Source organism: Oncorhynchus tshawytscha, linkage group LG02 (genome assembly GCF_018296145.1).
Source record: "Oncorhynchus tshawytscha isolate Ot180627B linkage group LG02, Otsh_v2.0, whole genome shotgun sequence".
Taxonomy (NCBI): Eukaryota; Metazoa; Chordata; class Actinopteri; order Salmoniformes; family Salmonidae; genus Oncorhynchus; species Oncorhynchus tshawytscha.
In genome coordinates this window covers 26,861,905-26,889,893 of record NC_056430.1, presented here as the reverse complement: position 1 = coordinate 26,889,893, position 27,989 = coordinate 26,861,905, and the positions used below count along the sequence as shown (strand labels likewise).

Here is a 27,989-nt window from a genome sequence, read left to right as displayed (position 1 = left end):
GAGATGATCAGAGTACAGCCTCTCCTGCAGTGAGAAGGCTTGATTACCAACAACTACGAGAAAGCCTGCAAGGGAGGAAGTGAGGGCCCTCGGAGTGTGGTGTCAGGTAAATAACATCTCACTCAATGTCAACAAAACAAAGGAGATGATCATGGACTTCAGGAAACAGCAGAGGGAGCATCCCCCCCATCCACATCGACGGGACAGTAGTGGAGAAGGTGGAACGTTTTAAGTTCCTCGGCGTACACATCACAGACCAACTGAAATGGTCCACCCACACAGACAGCGTGGTGAGGAAGGTGCAACAGCGCCTCTTCAACCTCATGAGTGTGAAGAAATGTGGCTAGTCACCTAAAACACTCACAAACTTTTACAGATGCACAATCGAGAGCATCCTGTCGGGCTGTATCACCGCCTGGTATGGCAACTGCTCCGCCCACAACTGCAAGTCTCTCCAGGGTAGAGGGTAGTGCGGTCTGCACAACGCATCACTGGGGGAAAACTACCTGCCCTCCAGGACACCTACAGCATCTGATGTCACAGGAAGTCCAAAAAGATAATCAAGGACAACATCCACCTGAGCCACTGCTGTTCACCCCGCTATCATCCAAAAGGAGAGGTCAGTACAGGTGCATCAAAGCTGGGACAGAGAGACAGCTTCTATCTCAAGGCCATCAGACTGTTAAACAGCCATCACTAACATAGAGTGGCTGCTGTCTACATACAGACTCAAATCTCTTGCCACTTAAATACATTTTATAAATATATGTAATAAAGGTATTACTAGTCACTTTAAATAACGCCACTTTAATAATGTCTACATATGCTACATTACTCATCTCATATGTGTACTGTATTCTATACCATCTACTGTATCTTGCCTATGCCATCACTCATCCATATATTTATATGTACATATATTATGTATTACATTTGTGTGTATAAGGTAGTCGTTGTGATTACTTGTTAGATATTACTGCACTGTCGTGAACTAGAAGCACAAGCATTTCGCCACGCTCGCATTAACATCTGCTAACCATGTGTATGTGACCAATAAAATTTGATTTCACATTTCCGAATTGGCAAAATGTGCAGCACCCATATCAAGAATGCCCCAGAGTGTGTGGACTATATTTCATAACCATCTCAGCTTATCCTTCATGTTCATGCTCCAGCCATGAGTTCTCAAGGGCTATTCACATTCCACACAAACCACATATATCAAATGCTGAGTATGGGTTTGTTTGATTTTCTGTTTCTTCTTTAAACCCACTACCAACTGCACTATTTTTTTATAGTTCAAATATTCCTTTGGACAAGGTATTTGAATAATTCCAATATGAAAAATGGAACCAATTAATTTGTGTAGCATTAAACATTCCTCAATGAGGTGACACATCTGTTCTAATATATATTCCATCCCAAATGGTACACATAATGCTGATTGAAAGTGCAACCAAAATCAGTTCCTGGCAAACTGACACATTATCTACCATTTACAGTCAACACATCAATAATGTAAACACAACATTTTCAGAAAAACCAACAGGACTTCCTTTATTGGCTAACTTATTTCTATGAAATTCTGACAGGGGGTGACTTTTCATTCAGTGCTTTCGGGAAGTACGTACAAAGGACATGGAATTAATTGTTTTGGTTTGTTTGTTTAAACCATACATACAAAATAGCATCTACTTTCCTTATTGTAACATTTACACAATTGTTTTGGGAATCTATGTAAATTCTGTTTACTGTTTGTATATACTGTTTAAATATATTCATATTCAAAACTAGGGGAATGTTACATTAGGTTTCTAATTTAGGAAAAGAACTGGCTTCTTTGAAAAGTTGCCTGATCCATAGTCATGGAATTGACAGACAACAAGGTGGGCAGCAACATTGCTTTGTCATTAATACTGGGAGGTTATTTACCCCATACAATGATTGATATAACTTCAGAGATATACCCTTCTCTTAAACCAACTGATATGACAGAATTCTTCACATAGTTTCGGTGTTACCTGAATAGTGATCAATACCAAAGTAAAATAACACAACCTATCCTGTATGTTACAGTAGAAATAAAGTGATATCTTCTTATTTTCCCTAACCGTATATGCACAGCAACAACAAACCTCTAAAATATTTGAGCTTGTTGGCCATCAAAATTGCACTGATAAACGATGGGAAATATGCCTGCTTGTCCTTCTGCAGCTTTCCTACCAATGCATGCATTGTCCCAACCAAGCACCCAAGGTAACTGGCCAAAGTTAATAAGCTTGCTAGCTACTACCAGACACAAATGAGAGAACAACTCATTGACAATTTTACTCGCCGAGCAGAGCTGATTAGGCTGTTTACATGTTATATAGAGCATTCATGAATAACTATAACTTTTTTGGCCTACGGTTACTGACACCGGACTTATTCAGCAGGTCTTGCGTGTTCGTAAATTCATCAGTTATTCAGCGCTCTGGCACACTCAGAGCACTCTGAAATTGGAGTAGATGGCTAGCCATAGTGAATTTGCGAACGCAAGAGAAATGCTAACTGGATAACAGGCATTCAGCATAGCTACCAATCAAAGCGATTCACATTTATTTCTAGCTAACCAAATGACACGTGCATCTCTAGCTGTGTAGCCATCAAAAAATGATATGAGGGGAAAAAGTCAGTGAATGTCCTCACTCACGTCCTCCTAGCAGCTAGCTAGCTATCTAGCTAACGCTAGGCTCTGTGTTTTTAGCTAGCTACATAAATAGATACCCTAGCATATTAGCCACATTATGTCTGACTTGTGATCATTGCCCTTGCTAGTTTGATTGTATTGACATTCCCAGCCTTAGTTACAATTGTCAGTTGTTGTCCAAAATATTTAGTCATTGAAAATGAAACAGTGCATCCGGAATGGAGGCCAGTTGTGATTTACAACATAATGTATTTACACCAAATGTATTGGTGAATTATATTAATCATGCATTGAACTGCATCCATCTATTCTGCCAACAATGCCTTAATGTACGTCATGGAATGTTGAGTCAAATAGAACCTATTTTTAAAACCTCTTATAAAGTTTTTTTTTTAAATGCCCTTACATTGGTCCCAAAGTCATTAAACTGTACAGAATGATTTTTAAAAAATCAGCAATAGAGAAAGAATCCAATCCGCATTATATCCACACTATAAAAAAGGTGTGGGAGTAATACATATATACAGAGAGGAGGGGTGGGGGTAGTGCAGGAGGGGGGTTGCGGTAAAAGGTCAGCAGAAGAGGCGGATGAGTGTGAGGAGAGCTGTCAGGCTGGGCAGAGCAGCGCTGAGACTAGAGGCTCCACTGGATGACATGCAGTGGTCTCTGTTCTGGCCAATGCAGGCAGCATAAGCCATGACATGGGGAATGTAGTTCTGCTCGTGGACACCGTGCAGCAGGTGAGCCATAGGGCCCTTAGCAAACACAGCCACATCCTCTCCTCCATGAGTCTCCATACTCAGCGGCACTGCAGACTGGGCCTTGTAGTTATTTTCCTCTGAAGAGAGGGAAGGAAGGGAAGGGGTGGAGGTGGGGAAAGGGAAGGAGGAAGAGATCAGATGGATGATTTTCTGGCATGCCAAAGACCAAGTGATGTTCTCTATGACAGAGGACTGTCAAAATGGCAATACTCCATTGATGATAAGATTTCACTTACCATAGTCAAGGGTGGAGACGTTCTCTCTCAGACCATTGACTACTTTAAACCCTGGTCCATTCCCATATAAGATGGCTGTGAAGGGCTTCTGGTCCACATCACTCAACATGGGAGCCAGTCCTGTAGACAGAGAGGAAAATAATGAACCGCCTCCATCACAAACCATTAATTACAACATCCACAACATCCAAGTGACTGATGACTGAGTGTAGCCACATACAATATACAATACATTGTTGCAAAATCATCCACTGCTCACCAAAAATGGTGTTCCCCCTTGGAGTGTAGCCTCCAAAGTTGAACATGTGAGAGTGGTCAGCAGTGACGACAGTCATTGTGTCATATATGCTGGTCATGAGGCCGGCGTGGCCAATGGCCCGGTCCATCTCCACTGCCTCATGCAGGGCCTGCTTGGCTTTACCCTCGTGATGTCCGTGGTCGATGCGCCCCCCTGCCAACGCACAGCCTGGTTAACCTCTCTCTCTCAAACAGATGAGAAAATCTAGCATCAGGACTGGCAAAGCAGCCTAAGCTGTACAAACTTCACATTCAACATGATATAATTATTAAACTTGTGCAGCTGATACAGTATTTACTGGTGCCAGAGTAAATCTAGCACAACAATCACCCTCCACCAGCAGGTAGAATCCACTGGGGTTTTTCTTCAGGATCTTAATGGCCACCTCCACCATCTCTGTCAGTGAAGGATCTGTCTCATTGTTTCTCTCCAGGTCATAGGGAAGATCTCCAGGCTCAAACAGACCTGTGTTAACACAGGAAGCAGGGTTTAATATATTGCAAAAGAGGTAGAGAAGATGATCAGTGGTTAACATGAATACAAAATATGAAACAGGAAGGTCGTGAAATCAATAAAGAGCAAACTATTTAAAAAAATAACTCACCCAAAAGGTAATCCACACTATTAGGGTTTAGAGATAAAAGTTCCTTCTTGTTCCATACATAGTAGGCGTTCTGTTTATTTAATAGATAAAACAATACATCATATGGCATTGATCCAACCCTGTGACAACTAAAACGATTCAAATGTTAATAAGAAAAATAGAGAAAGGAAGACAGAGAAGAACAAGGAAGAAACAACAGGACATGGTAGAAGAGGAGTGAGAGAAGAACTAAAACCGAGCAGCTGACCTTGTTTTTCATTCGGTTATTCCACTCCTCCACCAAGTTCCTTCTATCGATGCGGGTACCGAAGTGTTTCTTCTCTCCAGGATACTCCACATCTGACTGGTTTTTGGGGAACATGTACTTCCTCCCTCCTCCCATAATCACCTAGACATCCACCACAGAGGTAAAACATTTGATCCCTCTCTATGGACATCCCCGGTAGGGTTAAATATTTTCCCGGTATTTTACAAATGTTCAATCCTCAGAACAAATCCCTTTTCTACCGGGTAACCCGGTATTTCCCACCAAAACCAGAAGTGTCACTCAAAAGCATATAAATAGGCCTGTCTGGATTTGATTAGAGCTTTGATCGAAAATTCAAGCCTGATGCTACCTGAGCCTGCCATACATTAAAGACATTTAATGAGCCCAAGGCCAAAAAAGCCCAAATGATTGTCCCGTCATCGAATTGCCTACATATTGTATAATATAGTCTACTGTACCTCACGCACGACTGAAAAACATAAAAGCCCATAGATGTAGCTAGCTATTTGCTCTCTTTGGTAAATAAATTAAAGTAGCTCCAGTAGGCTAATCTTTTTGAGTGTGAACTGTACTGTATTGTATTATACAGCATTATATGGACTGTAATTACGCATCGTTCAGGCTAGCGAATTCGATATTAATTTTGAAATATTCTTAGGGCCTATTTGTACACTGAACAAAAATATAAACACAACATGTAAAGTGTTGGTCCCATGTTTCATGAGCTGAAATAAAAAATCCCAGAAATTCTCTGTACACACCAAAAGCTTATTTCTCTGTTTGTGCACAAATTTGTTTATGTCCATGTTAGTGAGCATTTCTCCTTTGCCAAGATAATCCATCCACCTGAGGTGGTATATCAAGAAGCTGATTAAAGAGCATGATCATTACACAAGTGCACCTTGTGCTGGGGACAATAAAAGGCCATTTTAAAGTGAGCAGTTTTGTCACACAACCCAATGCCACAGATGTCTCAAGTTTTGAGGGAGCGTGCAATTGGCATGCTGACTGCAGACCTGTTGCCTGAGAATTTAATGTTAATTTTTCCACCATAAGCTGGCTCCAACGTCGCTTTAGAGAATTTGGCAGTACGTCCAACCGGCTTCAAAACCGCAGACCATGATGTGTAACCACAGCAGCCCGGGACCTCCACATCCGGTTTCTTCACCTGTGTGTGGGGGGGGGTAAAAACCCATTCTGATTGGCTAGGCCTGGCTATCAAGTGGGTGGGCCTACAATATGCCCTCCAAGGCCCACCCATGGCTGCACCCCTGCCAATCATGTGAAATCCACAGATTTGGGCCTAATGAATTCATTTGAATTGACTGATTTCCTTATTATGAACTGTTACTCAGTAAAATCTTTGAAATTGTTGCATGTTGCGTTTATATGTTTGTTGTACATAATTAGTAGACTGATGCATACAGTATCTTTCATAGTATTTCCCCGAATGTTATTAGCCTACCTCCACTTTCTCTCTTGACTGCTTCATTCCTTCCTCGCTTTCAACAGGTAGGCTGAATTAAATACATGTTCTTGTCCTTAACTTCATCATTCTAATTACAACTTTGAATAATATAGGACTAAAATTAGATGCAGAAGGCTTTCACTTCTCATCACGAAGATTGAATGGTTATGGTTCTGAATAAATAACTGCTGTAGCCTACCGCGTTCACTCTTCTTTCAACCTACCCGTGCATTCTGGCTGCTGTATTTAACATTCAGCAAACAAGAGCTTGCATCCCTCTTCGAATAGTCTATTGGTATAAGAAATGAAGAAAAAAAAGAATGTCCAGCAAGCTATTCTAGTCTAGCTTTTCCTGCATGGGACTCCAAGAGCTAAGGAACATTGTTTAAGGAGAGAGGCCAGCGGAGCACAGGTGCGTGCGTATTGTGCAAGAGACAGAGGCTATAAATTAGAAGCTTATTATGCATTACCCATCATTAATTAGCTAAATATAAGTCTAATACTGCATTGAAAGTATTACATGAAACAAGTAGGCTGGGACTTGTATATACAGTGCATTCGGAAAGTATTCCGACCCCTTCACTTTTACAGCCTTATTCTAAAATGGATTAAATAGTTTAATCCCCTAATCAATCTACACACAATATCCCAAAACAACAAAGCAAAAGTATTTTTTTTTGTGCAAATGAATAACACATTTAAAACTGAAATATCACATTTACATAAGTATTCAGGCCGTAGAGAAGCCAGATATAGACATTGCATATAATTTAATAGTTCCATTTCACGCCATGCTGTTCATATAAATAATTTATTGTAATTTACAGGTTTTTCAAAGTTATTTATCCTGGGAAAAGGGAGTGGTTTTGGGCAATAAATCCACAATAAATCTCAGTAACGGGGTCCCGCCATGCAACCTTAATCCATGGCAAGAATAATGAGGAGAGGAATTATCTGTGAGTCATTACATTACAGGTGCAAGTTGCTCAACATTACTGTCTGAACAATGTATACAGAATAAAAAGCATTCATTGTTTTCAACAATAGCTGTTGCTTATAAAAATGCTCTGTTTTTAGCATGATTACTGGATATTTTCTGTAATATCAGGATCCATATTACATACACTACATGACCAAGAGTATGTGGACACCTGCTCATTGAACATATAATTCCAGAATCATAGCATTAATATGGAGTTGGTCACCCTTTGCTGTTATAACAGCCTCCACTCTTCTGGGAAGATGTTGGAACATTGCTGGTGGGACCTGCTTCCATTCAGCCACAAGATCATTAGTGAGGTCGGCACTGATGTTGGGCGATTAGGCCTGGCTCGCAGTCTGCGTTCCAATTCATCCCAAAGGTGTTCGATGGAGTTGAGGTCAGGGCTCTGTGCAGGCCAGTCAAGTTCTTCTACACCGATCTCGACAAACCATTTCTGTATGGACCTCGCTTTGTGCATGGGGGCATTGTCATGCTGAAACAGGAAAGTACCTTCCCCAAGTTGTTGCCACAACGTTGGAAGCACAGAATTGTCTATAATGTCATTATATGCTGTAGCGTTAAGATTTCCCTTCACTGGAACTAAGAAAAACAGCTCCAGACAATAATTCCTCCTCCACCAAACTTTACAGTTTCCACTGTGCATTGGGGCAGGTAGCGTTCTCCTGGCATCAACCAAACCCAGAGTCGTCCGTCTGACTGCCAGAAGCGTGATTTATCATTCCAGGTAAGGTGTTTCCACTGCTCCAGTTTCCAATGGTGGCAATCTTTACACCCATCCAGCGCTCGGCATTGCGACGAACAGTTATCGTGCTGATGTTGCTTCCAGAGACATTTTGGGACACAGTAGTGAGTTTTGCAACAGAGGACAGATGATTTTTACACGCTACATGCTTCAGCACTCGCGTTCTGTGAGCTTGTGGGGCCTACCACTTTGCGGTTGAGCTGTTGTTGCTCCGAGACATTTCCACTTCACAGTAACAGCCCTTACAGTTGACCGTGGCAGCTTAAGCAGGGCAGAAATTTGATGAACTGACTGGAAAGGTTGCTTCCTATGACGGTGCCACGATGAAAGTCACTGAGCTCTTCAGTAAGGCCATTCTACTACCAATGTTTGTCTATGGAGATTGCATGCCTGTGTGCTCGATTTTATACACCTGTAAGCAACGGGGTTGGCTGAAATAGCCGAATCCACTAATTTGAAGGAGTGTCCACATACTTTTGTATAAAATGTGTAATTGCTGTGACTCACATCAATGTTAGGAATGTTCTCAAAGAGCTGCCTGGCGATGTCCTTGCAGCCCGCCTGTACTGCCTCAGCGGGCATCTCTCCATCGGAGTACCAGTCCCTGTCCACACAGTGGGCATAGGCTGCACTGGGGGTGGCATGGTTCACACGCGTTGTCGTGACTATTCCCACTGACTTGCCTGGGTAACAAACACACAAACAGTTTGAACCTGCTACTAGGATTCTATGCAATAGTCCGCCAGATCTAAAGACAACGATTAACTCCAAAGAATCTGCTAATTCTAGTTGAACTTGAACAGAGTGTCAATTCATTTTTCAGTCATTTGAGAAATATGAGAAAACAATTTATTTATTTTCTTGTTTGTTGGATCCCTGATCCTCTCTGACCCCTGACCTCTACTCCAGAAGACTTGTTTTCATTCCTGCCATGTCTCTAAGTCATTGGGGCCTGCTAGGGAGTCTCTACCTAGAAAATACATCTGTAGCTATAAACTCTGCATTGAGATCCATGCATGCCTACGATTACAATGTTATCATGGTGTGTCTCTACTGCTTATCTCAGGTTGGCCAAATAAGGCTTAATAGATCTGGTGTGGAAAGGTACTGTGAAAAAACATGGGTTATAATGAGACAGTACCGGCTTCCTTGGCCCATCTGAGGATGGAGGTGACCTCGTTGCCCTGTGTGGTGTTGCACTGGGAACGTACGGCAGCTGCACTCACACCCACCGTGCCCTCGTTGGCCTTCACCCCACAGAGGTATGCTGTGGCTGTACCCGCACTGTCTGCAACCTGGGCGTTGGTGTTATATGTCTGCACAGACAGGACAGTAACGTGTGAATTATATAGAATTGTAGTAGGAGACATTGTTCTGCATGCCGGGTTGGTGTTATCCACACCTCCAAGCATCACCTTGAAATGCTCAGATTGTGTAATTTCTTTTACATTCTTCATTCTTACAGAGTTATTGACACAGACTACTACATGATCAATCATGTGTGGAATGTGCTGCTCCCTTAACTATAAAGACAGTTCTATGATGTTCTGGCTTCTTGCCAAGTATGTAACATAATAACACATTATTCTCGTATGACATAGACAGTATGTGACCAGGTATATTGGTCTTGATCTTGGTGAACCATTCATTACATCCAGATCAATAATGCATGCTATTCTATATGATAACAGACCAGGTCAGACCTTGGAAAGAGCAACAAAGGGGAACTTGTCCATCTCCAGCTGGGTCTCTTCCCCACTCTGTCTGCTCAGCTGCCCCTTCAGTATTCGTGCTGCCGTCACTGTGGGAATGCCCATTCCTACACAACAAAAGCAAAGCAGTGCTCGGTCTGTTATGGTGTGATTCTATTTAAGGGATAGAAAGCCTTTCCATCTCATGCATTAACACCTTTTGGTTTTCTATCTGATTAGCATGGCTCTGTGGTCACTTTTCACAGCAGCTGCTCCATCCACTGAACAGACAACTCTACATTTGGTGGAATCCCGTCAAAAGAGCTTTTACTTGAGATCTGCCTTTTCACAAGTCAACAAAATTTGTATTTTAGAGATAACTATCTATTTTCCCTTTGTTTTTATATGGGTATCAAAATGGATGCTTTTGTAGAGGATGTGAACTGACGTGAACTTCCACTTTATCCAGCATGATTGTTTTAAGCATGGTTGTCATACATGATAGAGTAAGATACATTTTAAGCTGCTGCATGTAAAACATAGACAGTTAAGATCCTTTGGGGGGGACAGTTAATGGGTCACTATATAACATAATATTAAGCAGAAGCAAAGTTATCCATTGGCACTGTAAGCATGTTTGTTTAATGCTCGATGGCTCCCATATTCAACATTCGATTTAGAAAGTCTGAAACATACTATTTACTTCTGACTGGATTACATCAATCCTCCAGAATGTTTAGATGGAAACGACTGTGTTTGATGAGGAGGACATACTTATCATCAAAATACTCGTTTTCTACAACCACTAGGAATGATATTCTGGAAATGTATAAAAACTATTACATCTGTATGCTGCACATAAGCTCATAGAGTTAAGACTTCACTTCATCATACAGTATGGCACATACTTATACAATGAAAAAGGCCCCTGTAATCATGGCTTACCATCACCAAGGAAGAGGATGAGGTTCTTTGCAGTGTTTTGATTGAGCTTCTGAAGTATGAGGGCATTCTTCAAAGTACGCTGAGCCCATGTGTTCCAGAACAGGGGATCTTTCTCTTGGTCTGCAACACGGAGGTAGACTTTTAGTTTTAAATGAGGAGGGAAAGAGGCCAGTAGAAGTGATCTGTAACACCTGCGAAAGTACTGGGAGAAGTGGGACGGAATATGACCCAATTATATGGATGTGTCACATCTCCAATAAATCAAAGCCCAATTTAGCTTCTACCCTTCTTCCTGAAGTGTGCAGTCATTCACTCCTCCCCAAGGACTATTGGAGCATTGGATTGGTTTCAGCATGTGCTAAAGGATCTTTCCACTACATTTCCTAAACCGGTCCCTTTCCTTTCAAATATATGAATGGGAGTGAAGAAGTGCACACTTCAGCAAGAAGAAGGAATGAAAAAGGTCTGTGTTAGTATGTGTCCCCTCTAAGCTCTTCCTGGTAGATTTCAGTCAAACAGCTAGATGCTGTTAAGAGACATTATATTTATTGACAGGTGTGTGTATTACCAGGAAACTGTGGCTTCCCCAGGCCTTCCCAGGCCAGGCAGGAGCAGATGAACAGGATTGTCACCTTCATGATGCTTTCTCTCTATCGCTGTAGTGTTATCACACACCACGTCCCAAACTAGAGGGAGTCTGTAAAATAAGGAGAAATCAGTGTTTATGAAAGTTGACGATGAGTTTGATTTAAAGTGCAGCAAATGATGTGGAAAGTAGGTAGGTTTCAACTTAGACATTCACAGTGAACAGAAGTAGTGGTTTTGTTGTAGTGTAGTCCTAACATGGCCCCATGGGCCCTGAGCAGCCAGCCTTCATCTATTATTACACCCCCCACCCCTGTCCCTCCCTTTTTCCTCTGCAGTCCCACCCCTGTTGCTCCCCTGACCCACCCCTGTCCCACCTCTGTCCCACCCCTGTGCTGTGGTCAAGGTAACTTTAATGGGAGCGTTAATGGGATTGTGGGCTGTAGTACAGCGATTTAACAGCCATAACAAAGCCAATATAAATGTTTTTTAAACAAGGTTTACAGTTTTGTAAAAAAGAGAGTTTGGCAAATGTATTGTAAAACATGTGCTTGAAATAAAATGGTATTTCATAAAGTCTTGAAACTGTGTGCATATGAGCCTTGTTACTTTATGCTATTAAAACAGACAACGCAAGTCCTACAGCATTAGTATACAATATGCTGTAGTTGAGCTCACATAAAGCTGCTAGAATGGTCTCTGAGGAGAAGAGAGGTTTTACCGTCCCACAGATGCAGGCCTATCCTCTAAGTAAAGCTCAGAAGTGGCCGGGCCCACCAATCAGCAGCAGACTAGCCAGCCTGCAGGTGAAGAAGCAGAGCAGTCCCAGGATGGGCACCAGGAGAATGCCAGAGAAAAGGAGGGGTGTCAAGGAGAAAAGCATCCCGGTTGGAATACCGATCTGTATCAAATCAGAAGCAGATGTTTCCTGTTTCACCTGCCAGCTCTGTAGCTGACCACTAAGAGATGAAAACTGGGTCCCTGTACAGGGTTCGATCTGTTTGAATGAAGCTGGGATTAGGTTTAATAATGTTTGTGAGGTCAGGGTTTGGGATCATAATTAGAGTGTGCGACTTAATTTCTTTGCTTTCCTTCTTTTTTTTGTTGCTCTGGGCTCAGTGACACAGGCCCTTCCATTCTGGGAAAACACTGACCTCAGACACATTCCCCCAAACAGATTACCTTGGCCCATCCAAAATGTAATGGGAGGAGAAGGAATAAATCCAGGTCAATCAATGTTGTGGTACTTTCAAGAACTCTGGGTTTTGGCTTTATCCTAGGGTGTGCTGTACACATGATATCTATGGTGATATTTTTTATGTTTAAATGTTTATAGCACTGGCATTCTTTCCCCTCCAAACAACCATTGCCTTGTTGAGGAGTTGATAAGATTGAATGCCTGTTGCGCTTATAAAGGCTCCATAAGACCATACTACTAAGAGTTTTTAATTCTGTCATGAGATAAGGCACATTTTTCTATTTAACTAGGCAATTCAGTTAAGAACAAATTCTTATTTACAATGACAGCCCAGAAACAGTGTGTTAACTGCCTTGTTCAGGGTCAAAAGACAGATTTTTACCATGTCAGCTTGGGGATTCAATCTAGCAACCTTTCGGTTACTGGACCAACACTCTAACCACTAGGCTACCTGCTGCCCCTACAGGAAAAATTTGAAGTGTTCAATTGTAGATGAGATATCATCCTCTCCTTAGCAAAAGCTAAACATTCCACCCTATTAATGCCAACTCAATCACAAATCAACTTGAGATGTACCCCATGTGCTTTACATCACTGGAATAATGGCCATGTCTAGGGAACAATGACTGACAAGAAGAACACCTGAAAAGAACAAAGGTTTGCCATATGTTTTATTTTTTTTCTGTTTACCTGTAAAAGGTGATCAGCCAGATGGAGTAAATTGCAGACTGCTCTATCCAAATGTATTGATACAACAAATATTTCAATCATTCAGTCTGTCTGTCAGTGTATTCTCCACCTTTTCAGCTTTATTGGTACCTTCTTTCAATTATTGTCTGGAGAACTATTGTGTTGTGAATACTGACATTAATATTACTATAGCTGAGCACTCACTGCTAGTTGACATTTTTATAATCAAAATGAACACCCAACAGCATAGGATATCAACCAAAATGAATGAAACTGGCTATAGGCCTAGATATGTGATTTAGTGTAGTATTGGTTTAATAAATAACTTCACCCTTATGGAGGGTACTGCTATTGTTGTATTGATGCTCAATCACGTGTTGGAAAGTTGGGAAAATTGCGAGTTCTACCTACAAGAATCTGCAATCACAGCTACATTTATAGGGTAATATTGCTTTAAAGATATGGAAAGCGATAAGCAATACACATGTGGCGCTAGTGGCATGTTTAATTGCACCGATTTTCCTGACAATGCAGCCAATTGCAAGGAGATTTTATGTTGATATTTTCTAAATAGCCTGCACACGATAAACCATTGATATTCCAAACATAGACAATTAATACAAAGAGTTAAATGAATACACTTACTTCTGGTTCTATTTAAGCTTCTGTAGCAAAACTCTTATGTCTGTGTCATCCTGTCGCTCTTTTATACGCCTATGCACCAGCTCTGTTATGAGGGCTGAGAATAGCGGTTGATATCCCACCACGATGGCGAGAAACCACCCTATAAATAATGGCATCATAAAACGAAGAGCTGGATCGTGAGTGCCGCCTGTCGACCAGTTTCACAGTTGCATTTAGACTACTCAAAATATTTAATTCAAACCTTAAATCAGTCGAGTTCATTGTCAGCATGTGAAATACTAAACAGTAGCTCATCATTGTCATTACTTTATAGCCTCGTTTAAAATGTGTAAGAATACAGTTGCTTGCCAAATTTAATGCACAATTTTGACCTTTACTATTAGTATATTGCTATTTATTAACCTCGATTGCATAATGCCGCGTTCATGTGTTAGTCGGAACTAGGAAACTCAGAAACTTCCGACTTGCTAACTGATTGAATGCAGCACATGTATAGGCTCCTACAACCAGTTAACAAGTCAGAAGTTTCCTAGTTCCGACTAGCACGCGAACGCGGCATAATGCACCAATTTACCCTGAGTGATTTTTGTTCATAATTTTGTATCCTTTAGATGTCACTAGAGACCAGTGAATATTCAGAAAATGTTATATTGGCTATCTCTCATACAGGAAAGTTACACAACCTACCCTTTCTCTTCAAGCATCCCACACACAAATGCACAGTGTGAACAGGCAAACAATTACACTACTGGGATTATCTCACCGCTGCCATCAGTGTGTCAATTGAGAGGAAAAGACATAGCATGACTTGAATTTTCGCTGCGAGGGAGGGAGGCTGCAACATTTTAGAGTATTTGTCATGGTCTTGCGCATGTGAAAAATATACATATCTTCTGTCTAAGAAGCAATGAATTTCTTGGATAAAATAATTTACTGAACTGATTAATAGAAGGCCTATTTAGTATAGGTTAAAACACCATCGGAGTCCCTCTGAATTGTTTTATTACTTTTTTTGAAGCAAAAAGACAATACTATTATAGCAATGGATAATTAAAAAGACTGGACCAGCCAGAGCCAAGAATTTGTTACTTTCTACATTACCATTAGGACTGGTAGCATGGCACGAGGCCAATTTTCACAAATTTCCCGTGGATTTGTGAAAATGAGGACATTATAATCCCTCTGATCCTATTAGGCACTCGATTACTTTAGAAGCTTTTTGCAGTTTTCTTTTCTTTAATCTCCACACTTTAAGTGATTGCTCTGCATGTTAAGACGCCCAGTCAACAATACATGTTCCTTAATCCTTAAATGCTGTAACCCTTGACAAAATTGTTTATGTATTAAAACATTGCAATTATTTTCAGGTAAACCACCCCTCAGCCAGGAATTTTTATTTTATTTTAGCTTTATTTAACTAGGCAAGTCAGTTAAGAACAAAATCTTATTTTCAATGACGGCCTAGGAACAGTGGGTTAACTGCCTGTTCAGGGGCAGAATGACAGATTTGTACCTTGTCAGCTCGGGGGTTTGAACTTGAAACCTTCCAGGTTACTAGTCCAATGCTCTAACCACTAGGCTACCCTGCCAATCCATTATATATCTTCTTTATGAATAGTTTATTTTCAAATCCATGAAAATTGCATAAACCAAAACAGGTAGCAGTTAGAACCTAAGTAGGAAAAATATAACTATGTGTACCTGGCTGTACCTACAAAGTCTAGGCAAGCATGTACTGTAAATACATAGGCCTAGTGTTGTGGATACTTAGTAAAGTGCAACCATTTTTTCCTCAGAACTTTTTGTAAATTAATTGCACCACAGTGTGGAATTTTCTAAGAAAGGGTATTAAGTTTTATTAAGACCCACCCATTTCTCAAATCCTATTGGTTAGAATAATAGTGAATCCTTTCTCATTTTTCTGTTGGTTGGACATGTTATTTCAGGGTCAGCATGGAAACTCAATATTTACGTGGTACTTTCGCGTTATATGCTCGCACTATATGACCGAAAATACAGTTCGTCACTCATTTGTTGCGTCTGGCACACCAACAGCTGTCCGCTGAAGGCACTTGAGAGGAACGTATAGAGTAGACAGAGTGAGCTGAAATAATAGTGGTAAGAACCTGTTCCATATCAAATGTATCTTAATTACAAACCTTATGTTTATGAACTGAATTTATTGGCTGTCGTTGCTGTAAATCTACATTTGGAGCATCTACGTGTGATGACGTGGTGCGCCAAAAAATTTATGATGTGCAATTACGGTTTTTATTAACGTTTGCGACCATGACATGAGGTAATATCTTTAGCATAATTCCCGGGGCAACTGGTTCCTGCATGATCAAAACTAGTAATTCTCTGCATTTTAGGCCTACTCCCTGACTTAATAATTGTTGCCTTATTATGATCATGTGGGCAGATACGCCTTTTATGTATTGAACACACTCTTTCATTGTAAGAAAAAATACATAGGCTAATGTTAAATTCATAGTTGGTTTGTTACTAGCTGACTGAACTCAACTCTACCATTAATGATGGAGTTGAGGAGTGACTAGTGTAGGTGGACTGGAGTTCTGAAGTCACATAAAATGTTGTTTTAAAAATAAAAAACGACAGATTTCAGCATCCAAATAAACGCCGCATTTACACAATACAATGTCATGTGTAAATGCGGGCTATTCTTTTGCTGCTGAAATCCATCGTTTTGATTACAATTTTTTTTCTTTATGTGAATTCTGAGCTCCAATCCACCATTGGAATCTGCTGAGGGGAGGACTGCTCATAATAATGGCTGGAACAGATCAAATGGAATGGCATCAAACCATGTGTTTGTATTTGATACCATTCCACCCATTCCACTCAAGCCATTACCACAAGCCCATTCTCATCAATTAAATCAAATCAAATCTTATTTGTCACATACACATGGTTAGCAGATGTTAATGCAAGTGTAGCGAAATGCTTGTGCTTCTAGTTCCGACAATGCAGTAATAACCAACGAGTAATCTAACCTAACAATTCCACAACTACTACCTTATACACACAAGTGCAAAGGGATAAAGAATATGTACATAAAGATATATGAATGAGTGATGGTACAGAACGGCATAGGCAAGATGCAGTAGATGGTATCGAGTACAGTATATACATATGAGATGAGTAATGTAGTGTCATGTCTTTGGCTATGCTGGATTAAGTGATATGACATGCTATTCTATAAAATAATTTATCCATAATATCACCTGATTGAGCTAATCATGTAAATGTAATTAACTAGAGAGTCGAGCACCACAAAATAATATTTATAGAGCTGTTATCTTCCGAATAAACTCTTAAAGACCTAGTAATATTTTACATCAATAGCAGTCAATATCAATTGTCATCTTAATTCAGTCTCATCTGAAAGTTGTAAATTCTTGGTTATCTGCACGAACCCTGGCTAACAATTTGAATCAGCAATACAAAATTGGGTTTAATTATTTATTTACTAAATACCTAACTAATCACACAGAATTACACATACACATAATTAAATCATAACTTGATTACAAATTACGTCATAAAGGAAAACGTCCCTAGCTGGCAGAACAGATATGACAGCTTGTTACACAAAGGAAAAGGGCTGGGTTTGAGTGAAAGAGCGGGACGACTGAGGGACACAGGGAGAAGCTGTGCTATCATAAATACAGTATCTGATGCATTCTAAATTACCGCCCATTTGGAAAAGGAAAATGCAATAAATATTTACTCTGAGCTGCGCTTCGGTAGGTTGGTGGTAGATGGAAGGCCGTGTAGCCAAACCGAGTCCTTTGAATGTCTCTGGTTGTCAATTGGATACGTTGTAGTAAAGTCGTTGGGTGATAGACGGGATACTCTGTCTGTTCCTTCCTAACCCTCGTTGCGTCTGCTGTTGCTAACTCAACGGCTAGGAGGTATCACTTCTGTAGTGAATAAGAGTTCAAAGTTCATACCATTCGCAACCAAAGCTCACGCTGATGTTGGCTTCGTTCTGTAGTTATTATCTGAACTATTCTGACATAGGACCGTTGTCCTACATCCTCGGAACAGGAGGTTATATTGTCGTCAAGGGCTTATATAGGAAGAAAGAGGAGGGCGTGTTTGAAAAGTTTTATAGCCCATGTCCCTTCACAGGGGCGGGCCACTGATTGAGCAGAGCAATATCTTATGAAAACCCAAATCTCACATTTTAGAAGCTAAAATCACATTTCATCCCATCACAAATAATTTAATATTCAAACATTTAAGTTGAACAACAATTCCATGTGAATCCGATAACTCTGATGTGTAGACTTTCCACTGTAGAGTTTATGTCATCTTATCATTGATGAGAATGTCTCAGATGACAACCATCATATTCATTAAGTACCACCGCATATGTTCAATTGTTCGGATTACAGGAATATAGTTCATTTCCCCCCACCTACTGATGTTCCCAGAATCTCTAAGTTAACCAAGGGTTTTGCAAATGTAACCTCAGTAGGGTAGAGAGAGGAAAAGGGGGGAAAGAGGTATTTATGACTGTCATAAACCTACCCCCCAGGCCAACGTCATGACAGTAGGGTATGTAAACAAAGTGGCAGAGTTTAAAGTGGCTAGTGATACATGTATTACATAAAGATGCAGTATATGATATAGAGTACAGTATATACATATACATATGAGATGAGTAATGTAGGGTATGTAAACATTATATTAAGTGGCATTGTTTAAAGTGGCTAGTGATACATTTTTTCCATCAATTTCCATTATTAAAGTGAGCTGGAGTTGAGTCAGTATGTTGGCAGCAGCCACTCAATGTTAGTGGTGGCTGTTTAACAGTCTGATGGCCTTGAGATAGAAGCTGTTTTTCAGTCTCTCGGTCCCTGCTTTGATGCACCTGTACTGACCTCGCCTTCTGGATGATAGCGGGGTGAACAATCAGTGGCTCGGGTGGTTGTTGTCCTCATCAATTAAGGTGCCACCAACCTCCTGTGCAGTCCACCCACACTGGTCGCCACCCACACTGGTCGCCGCCCACACCATGGTAAATCGTGGAGTTGAGTTTATTCGGCTAGTTTGTACTTGTCATCATCCTTGTTTGTATAGTGGTTATTCATTACCTAGGGCCCAGGGGTAAGCATGAGAGTTTCTTGGCAGTAAACATAGGCCTACATGCAGCAGCAGACACAGGTAATCTACCTGAGCTGTAATGTCCAGGTGTAAACAAGCTTCCATATGCCACTCCTAAAAGAGCGTCTGCACCACAGATGGATGTATAAATGTGAAGCAGCCGGTTGGCGTTTCCACTCACTACCAGATATGGTGATAAGAAGCCCAGCGAGATGGATTTTGGCCAACATTCTGCAAATTTTCTCTTAGATTAAACACTTGATCTGCATACAGTTTTCTGTTTTCAAAAGTAGAATCTGTAACAAACAGAGTGGATTTCATTTTGTAGACTTTACCCGTTGACAAAGTTTGACAAAAAGCTGTGTTGTTTAGAAGAAGTGCAAGGGCAAAATAAGTTATTGCACATGCGCACTTCCCAGAGTAGCCGTTCCCAGACATAAATATGCAAATACATGCTAGACGTGCCAATAGGATCTCACTATCTCGTGCTTGGTTCTACCTACTATGAATAATTTGCTCCCATTGGAAACGAGGCTCTTGTCTATCTTCGGTTAGTTGTAAAAATCTTTGACTGCACTTCTATGGTATAATGGCGGTCCACAAACAAACGTTTAATATAAATAAACAAATAAATCCCTACTAACTTCATGTCAACATTAACACCTGTTACTCCTAATAACTGTTGCCATATCCACAATAATCTTCAACCTGGAATTTCAGCTTTCCATAATCCGAGCCGTGTTGATAACCTTTCCAATGAAAGCTATGAAGTCAATTTTATTTACTAGCAAAAGTGTGCTTTGACACAGCACATTTGTGTAAACAAGATTTCTGAACAGGTCTCAAAACCATGTCAGGACTAGTAGAAGCACCAGTTCTGACACTAGGTCCACTTACTACGGGAGAAACCATAACCATGGTAGCTCCATCAGTCCGCATATAGTTCTACCAATCTGTTTTACAGCCTCTGCATATGAGAAATCATGATTCTATATCTCTGGGCCTCTCCTGCCCCTCTCTGCACCTGGCATCCACCAAATGTTGCATTGTGTTCCACCCCACAATTACAACACTTAGCCCTCAGATTATTCCCCCAGTCCACACTTTTCTTTTCTTTACAGTGAGCAGCTACATGTCCCATTCTTCTTTCTTTGGCATTTAAAACACCACAATGGGGATGGAACAAATTCTTGGATATTCAAACTTTGACGCTCTTTCCTACAAATCAAACTTTTGCTCTCAAACACTATGCCTCCCTTCAAATTGTATTTAATATCGTCTATTGGACATAGATAGTGGGACCCCAGAAATGATTCTCCTCAACATAGCATACACTCCATGGACATGGCTTTGATCTTCTTCCGATTGAGATATTCCATTTGAAGAATCCTCTGCTGCTGACCACAGAGTATTATCAGTCTACCATTTCCAATGAACCAGACTAGTTTTACTTCACCTAAACTCAGCAAAAAAAGAAACGTCTTCTCACTGTCAACTGTGTTTATTTGCAGCAAATTTAACATGTGTAAATATACATAGCAAGATTCAACAACTGAGACATAAACTGAACAAGTTCCACAGATATGTGACTAACAGAGATGGGATAATGTGTTCCTGAACAAAGGGAGGTCAGAATCAAAAGTAACAGTCAATATCTGGTGTGGCCACCAGCTGCATTAAGTACTGCAGTGTATCTCCTCCTCATGGACTGTACCAGATTTGCCAGTTCTTGCTGTGAGATGTTACCCCACTCTTCAATCAAGGCACCTGCAAGTTCCCGGACATTTCTAGCCCTCACCCTCCAATCCAACATGTCCCAGATGTGCTCAATGGGCTTGAGATCCGGGCTCTTCACTGGCCATGGCAGAACACTGACATTCCCGTCTTGCAGGAAAGCATGCACCGAACTAACAGTATGGCCGGTGGCATTGTCATGCTGGAGGGTCATGTCAGGATGAGCCTGCAGGAAGGGTACCACATGAGGGAGGAGGATGTCTTCCCTGTAACGCACAGCGTTGCAATGACAACAAGCTCAGTCTGATGATGCTGTGACACACCGCCCCAGACCATGAATGACCCTCCAAATCGATCCCGCTGCAGAGTACAGACCTCGGGGTAATGATCAGTCTGCCACTACGAGGACGATCAGCTGTCCGTCCTGTCTCCCTGTAGCACTGTCTTAGGTGTCTCAAAGTACAGACATTGCAATTTATTGCACTGGCCACATCTGGAGTCCTCATGCCTCCTTGCAGCATGCCAAAGGCACGTTCATGCAGATGAGCAGGGACCCTGGGCATCTTTCTTTTTGTGTTTTTCAGAGTCAGTAGAAAGGCCTCTTTAGTATCCGAAGTTTTCATAACTGTGACCTTAATTGCCTACCGTCTGTAAGCGGTTAGTGTCTTAACGACCGTTCCACAGGTGCATGTTCATTCATTGTTTATGATTCATTGAACAAGCATGGGATACAGAGTTTAAACCCTTTACAATGAACATCTGTGAAGTTATTTGGATTTTTACGAATTATCTTTGAAAGACAGGGTCCTGAAAAAGGGCCTTTTCTTTTTTTTGCTGAGTTTCTTTCTTTCTTTACGTTAGTAGGATTGGGTGTAGATGCGGCCCTGTGGTCACATCAAACACCATCACAACTTTACACTCCGACACATCATTACTCTTATTTCCCATCTTCACCCTCACACTCTCTGCACTAGAAGCATCACTGCTTTCAGTAGCATGGTTTCTCTTTTTCCTGTTACTGTCCTTGACACTCATTCTCCCGACCCATATCATCAGAACTATCAACCATAATGATCGCATTCAAGTGCAGCTGTTACTTCTCCAACTTTCTCTCCATACCCTCCATCACAGCATCTTCACTAATCACACGTCGGCAAACTGCACTTCCTGATTTGGACTCATTTTAGATTTGGTTAATAAAGAAATGCTAACAGCCATGGCTGAATTCAAACACGAGTTGGTTTCGGGGTGTGGTTTGATGTGGGTGTCTCTTGTATGTGTTTCGCAGGTGGGAAGAGTTAGACAAATTATTTCGCCAATTAGCTTCTAGTTGGCTTGAGGTTTTTTAAGTCATTGAAATGTGGAGCTATTGGAATTTTTACATTGTCCCATGTACATTGTGTAATTTACCGATGGTCCCTAACTAGCCCCATAGGGATATCCAAAGGTAACCCAAATTTACCACAGGCATTACGATTAGGTCGTGTGCAGCTGCACTCAGAATGGATGATTACTTATGTGCTGCCAGCTGTGGTACATGTGGGCAGGATTGATACAAACCCAACCTTCATACAGTATACTTTGTGATGCAGTCACGAGCACAAGTCTCTGTTTTTGGATGCAACTGACATTATGACCAAAATTAACCTATTTACACCTATTTACCTAAAACATTTAGGTCTAATGTTGGGCCTATGTGATCTGTTGGACTGGTTTGTGTTGTGGGTTGGCTGTGACAACTGTGTCAAATTCCAATGGAGCAATTTACATGGCTGTGTTTGTGGGTGTAATGTTGGAATATTTTAAATATGTTCCTGGCTACAGTGGTTCCCCCTAGGGTTAACATGTGTTTGACTGCTGAGGGGCAGTATCTGTACTGTAGTGTGGCTCACTGACTCTGGACAACCTACAGGTGGCAGGGACAGGCTATGGCCCATGATCCCTCGGAGTGGCTCTGTGAGTTTAAAACAAAAGCAGTTTAAGACAATTCTAGAAAAATATTAAGAACACATTCATTAGACTCCATGCAGTCTACATGCAATGTAGGGCACATGCAGTGAAGTTCACCAGTCCCCGTTTAATTAGCCTACATTCTAGGGGTGTATCGGTTAACTAAATCCACAGCTTGGTACATACTGTACCTCGGTTTTTGGGTCACGGTTCACAGAAGGGGGGAACACATTTTTATTATATTTACAGTTGAAGTCGGAAGTTTACATACACCTTAGCCAAATACATTTAAACTCCGTTTTTCACAATTTCTGATATTTAATCCAAGTAAAACTTCCCTGATTTAGGTCAGTTAGGATCACCACTTTATTTTAAGAATGTGAAATGTCAGAATAATAGTAGAGAGAATGATTTATTAAAGCTTTATTTACACATTCCCAGTGGGTCAGAAGTTTACATGCACTCAATTAGTATTTGGTAGCATTGCCTTTTAAATTGTTTAACTTGGGTCAAACGTTTCGGGTAGCCTTCCACAAGCTTCCCACAATAAGTTGATGAATTTTGGCCCATTCCTCTTGTCACGACTTCCACCGAAGGTGGTTCTTCTCCCGGTTCAGGAGGTGCTCGGCGGTCGGCGTCGCCAGCCTACTAACCATCACCGATCCATGTTTCCTTTTCCGTTTGTTTTGTCTTTGGTTCATTCACACCTGGTTTTCATTTGCTTTAATTGCTGTGTGTATATTTACCCCTGTTTCCCTGCTTAGGTTTGTGCGGGATTATTTTCTTGTTGCTTGTGGAGGCTTTCCTCAGTGTATTTCGGGTGTGTTTATTATAGTAAGGTGCGTTGTGTTTTTGCGCCTTACGGGAGTACTGTTAGTTCCCATTGACTTGGGCGTTGTTTTTGGGTATTGTACTGTCCTGTTTTTTTGGACTTGCCTTTATTAAAATATACGCTACACTGACACCTCTGCTCGCCTGCGTTTGACTCCTTACCTACCTTCAGTGCGTAAACGCAACAGAATCCCGCACCCGCATGATGGAGTCAACAGGAGCAGACACTCTCCCGACATCAATGGAGGAGCGCATTCAACAACCTAAGACAGTACTGCAGCGTCTGGGAACAGCGATGGATCAGGTGATGGCGACGATGGACAGGTGGGAGAGAGGTGGCCTTCCTCCACCAGCCACACTACAACCACCCCCACAACCCTCTCATTTGTCACCTGGCTCCAGTGGTATTCGACACGCTCTCCCTGGGAACCGTTCACCCGGCTCCTTCGGGACATGAGAGTGTGAACGCCCTCGTCTCCTGCCTCTCAGGGAAAGCCCTGGAGTGGGCCAACGCGGACTGAAATGATGGAGACTCGGCGAGGGACCACAGAGAGAGATTAAAGTAGACGGCACGCGTCAAAGTAATTGATTTATGACCCTGCGTCATGATGACGTGTGCATGTCCAAATATGGGCCTCCGGCCCGTCCCCCCTGTTCCTGTGGTCAGGTGTTAGAGGGTGTGTGTTATTTTATATCTATATGGCATCCTTTGAAGTAGTCATGGTGATTGATGTCTAGGGGCCTGGTTGAACTGGAGGTGTTGAGTGTTTGAACTTTTGGAACGTGTATGTCCCCCACCCCCAGTTTTATTGCCCTTATGGTTGCTATCTATGAAGCAGGAATGTGTGTGTGTGTGTGTTAGAAACAAGGTCCCTTGGCATTGTGTCCATTTCAGGCTTTAAACAACAATTAAACAGCCATCTAAATAATGTTTCTCAGCCTAGTTTCCTATTTAGTTCTCTTTATATGTACAGGCACAGAGCTTCCAGAGGGCTCCAGCCTAAGGATTTTCAGTGCATGTACACCTGGGGAGATTAGAACCCCAAAGAAAAGATCCTAAAGGTAATTTCAGGTTTATCATGACAGCCACTTTATGAAAGGCCTTTACTTATGGCTAAACAGCTTCTACACAGTTTATTAATTAATGCTGTGGGATGAAATTAGGTGTTTCTAGGAGGGCTTAAACAAATCTACAGTGAAACAAACATGTACACTTTACACACATATTTATTGACTTTTAAAAAGACCACAGTAACATGACAGAATTTGTGCAAATGCAACGAAATCTGCTAGGGGATATTAAATGTACAACAGTAGTATTCTGTAACAAGCAATATGTGTTAAACATGTGGCACATGCAATCATGACAGCCTCTTTATGAAAGGCCTTTAACTATGGCTAAACAGTTTTCTACACATCTTATTAATTAATGATGTGGGCATACCCAGGATTTACAGGCAGGACGTTTGATCTACACATGGAGATGGAGGGAAAACTTACGGAGTTTTGATGGAGCGGGCAAGCGTCTTTGAGTTAATGAATTCGAAACGGATAATGGTCAGGGCTAACCGGACCCTCTATCTGTAAGTAATAGTAAACATTTTGGAATTATAACATGTGTTAAAATGTAGGTACTAAATATTTTGAATTAAATCACTGGTTTGAAAAATGTATCTCAGCTTTAACGATAGGGGAAGAGGTCATTTCATATTTCGGTTTAGGGGGGTTATTAACTTTATGGAAAACAATATTCACACTATGTGGATTATAAACATGTACGTACATAGAGAACCAACACATCAAGATCTAACAGGGATGAGTGGGGATTCATAGTACAACAGGAGGCTTATGTAACCTGCAATAAGTGTTAAATATGTTTTACATACATCCACGACTGAATGGTTTCACAAACTACCTTTAAAGGTTTTGTCAGAAAGTTGTAACAGGCCTCATTCAACAGTCTAGAGATGAACCTAGAGACACCAAAAACATCACCGTTTAGAGCAGCTTGGAGATTATTACCCCTGTAAGTGGGGAGCAAAAGAGCGGATTTAACCAACTCTGTACAAACCCCGACACGGGGTATGATAACTCTGACGCGTACGTCTAATGATTATTGTAGATGTTTACAACTGAGGGAGTTGACAGTAGGTCAATGAGATGTATAAAGGCAAATTGACATAACGGACCTCAAAGACCAACAGCCTACTTAATAATATAGAATGCATTGGGTGTGTACTGAACATGTAACCATTATAAAACAAAAAATGTCTCGAAACACCCCCCTAGTTAGGGACAGAACGTGGAGCATATACTTTAACACTATGTTACCACAGCTTTAGCGCAAACCCACAGCCCCGAATATTTAGCTGCCAGGACAGATTAAAAAAGAGATGTGAATAAGTGAATCCCTCCTAATAGATATTTCTGAAGGCTACTGGACATAGGTGATTGGGAAGCGACTGTTAGACGTAGATTCTCAGAAGCAATTTATAGTCTTTCCTACAATGGTATGTTATAAAGTTTGTAATAATGTACAACTGTAGGCCTCCAATGTTTTTACATAAAAACACTAATGATGCATGTTTAAATAGTAGTACAATTTGGTAATTAATTCTAACATGTCTTTAAAAAGTTAGTACTATATATTTTGGTATTAAATCAATGGTTTTAAAACAGTATCTCACCCTTTAACGATGGGAAAATGTCCTTTCCAGCCATCAACCCGGTCTGTCACGAAGAAAAAGACACGGAAAATCAGGGTGCGTGCATGAGTGTGCGTGTGACGGAGCAGCAGGAGTGTGTGTGTGTGTGTGTGTGTGTGTGTGTGTGTGTGTGTGTGTGTGTGTGTGTGTGTGTGTGTGTGTGTGTGTGTGTGTGTGTGTGCGTTACAGAAACCAAAGGGGTGTGTTCAACAGGGGTCCCAGCGCTCTATCTGTAGAGAATCGTTTGAAACCAAGGTTTGCACTAATCAGGCATACGGCATGTCCAGATATCGGCCGACCGCCAGGGGTTAAACACTGATATCGAATCAGCGCCCCGGTACCCCACCAAACCGGTTGTAGACAGAATGTCTCTCTGAATTCACCGCCTTTTGGTCTCTAAACCAAACATACAGGGGGGTTGCATACATGATATCTCCCGAAACTCATTCCGTACTTTAGCAAGTTAGGGCCAGAACGGGGAGCATCTATTTTTAACACGGTTAGCACCGCTTTAGCGCAAACCCACATGCCCGAATATTTAGCTGCCCGGACAGATTAAAAAAGAGATGTGAATAAGTGAATCCCTCCTAATGGATATTTCTGAAGGCTACTGGACATAAGTGATTGGGAAGCGACTGTTAGACGTAGATTCTCAGAAGCAAACTGCGCCCTGTCCTTTACGTAGCCCTTCACGATCACACAATTTTAGGCGTAGGTCCAAATAATCACGTACCCAAGAATATTTATATATTAAAAAAAGAAAAGTGTGCACTCTGAACGACTTCGTAAGACAACAGGCAGCAGTCCCAGGACAGATAACATAGTCTGTGAAGCCCTCCTAATGGATATTTCGGGAGCTGAGTAAGTGAAAAATATATTTTAAGTTTTGTTTGAATATTATCGTGACATTATTGTAATATTAAACACGAGTTATTTGTGTTTTAAACAGGGGGGACAACGATGTATTTATTTATTTATTTTTTAGGTATGATGGACATCGGACACATAGGGTGACTTGGATGCATTAGGGACTCTGAACGACATCGGAGGAACCGATGAAACAGACAGTATTCTGTCTTTTTGTATGAACGTTTTTCCAAACACTCCCAAGAACAGAGAATTTAAACGTCCCGACAACACCCCCGGGAACCTCCACCCCCTCACGACATATTCCAGACCCCAACAACAAAAGCACAACTGTGGCCCAAGTGCATTGCGCAGAATCACCAGAGGTATTAATTCTAGGCATTTACATGTATGTTTTTAAAAATGAAGACTATTTATACAATGAAACAATGTTTTTTTATTCACACTGTTTGTAAACAATAACTTCTGCCCTCTTAGGGTCTACTTGACCCGCTTATTGATTAGAAAGTATGATTAGAAACCAAGGCTGTGGAATATATTCTCTCTCACAGGCTATGAAAAAGACAAAAGCTAGGACATTGACTCCGGAGTGTTGAACTTATGCCCACTCTACAACAACCCAGGTTGTTATATGCCCCTGAGGATCATCTACGAACGTTGGAACATCTACAACTATTGAAGATGCAAAAAGGGGTTTTCAGAAATACATTTGGTTTGCAGATATGTATTATTATAAAAATAATATAACATTATTATCATAATCTAAAACACTTTAAAGGAGCTCTAATTCAAACATGCAAGGATATATATATATATGATACGATTACCCACTTTAAAACTGTTGCTGCAATATCACTTCTCAATGTGTGTACATTTCAAGCTTTCAACAACAATAAACCAACCAGCTCAATAATGTTTCTCAGACTTACACACTGTTCAAATCAAA

The 27,989-nt window shown here is 41.1% G+C and overlaps 2 protein-coding genes across 3 annotated transcripts in view; one reads left to right on the top strand and one right to left on the bottom strand.

Moving 5' to 3' along the window:
- Nucleotides 1-1,530: 1,530 nt before the first annotated feature.
- Nucleotides 1,531-13,951, bottom strand: LOC112218552 (alkaline phosphatase). 2 transcript variants are annotated; one of them, XM_024379433.2, is made up of 12 exons: nucleotides 13,824-13,951; nucleotides 11,274-11,402; nucleotides 10,706-10,825; nucleotides 9,773-9,888; nucleotides 9,211-9,385; nucleotides 8,577-8,752; nucleotides 4,836-4,976; nucleotides 4,589-4,658; nucleotides 4,315-4,449; nucleotides 3,946-4,137; nucleotides 3,687-3,806; nucleotides 1,531-3,527 (listed from the first exon to the last, which is right to left on the bottom strand). In XM_024379433.2, the coding sequence occupies exons 2-12, from the start codon at nucleotides 11,341-11,343 to the stop codon at nucleotides 3,262-3,264; spliced, it is 1,581 nt and encodes a 526-aa protein (XP_024235201.1). In that variant the 5' UTR covers nucleotides 11,344-11,402; nucleotides 13,824-13,951; the 3' UTR covers nucleotides 1,531-3,261. The 2 variants fall into 2 exon arrangements, with proteins under 2 accessions (XP_024235201.1, XP_024235211.1); XM_024379443.2 differs by lacking the exon at nucleotides 13,824-13,951 and adding an exon at nucleotides 12,012-12,030.
- Nucleotides 13,952-15,752: 1,801 nt separating this feature from the next.
- The window catches only part of LOC112218563 (endothelin-converting enzyme 1), a 57,712-nt gene continuing 45,475 nt past the window's right edge, over nucleotides 15,753-27,989 (top strand). The window contains exon 1 of the mRNA XM_024379481.2: nucleotides 15,753-15,941. The gene's annotated coding sequence lies outside the window, so the exon portion shown is untranslated. The remainder of the gene's footprint in view (nucleotides 15,942-27,989) is intronic.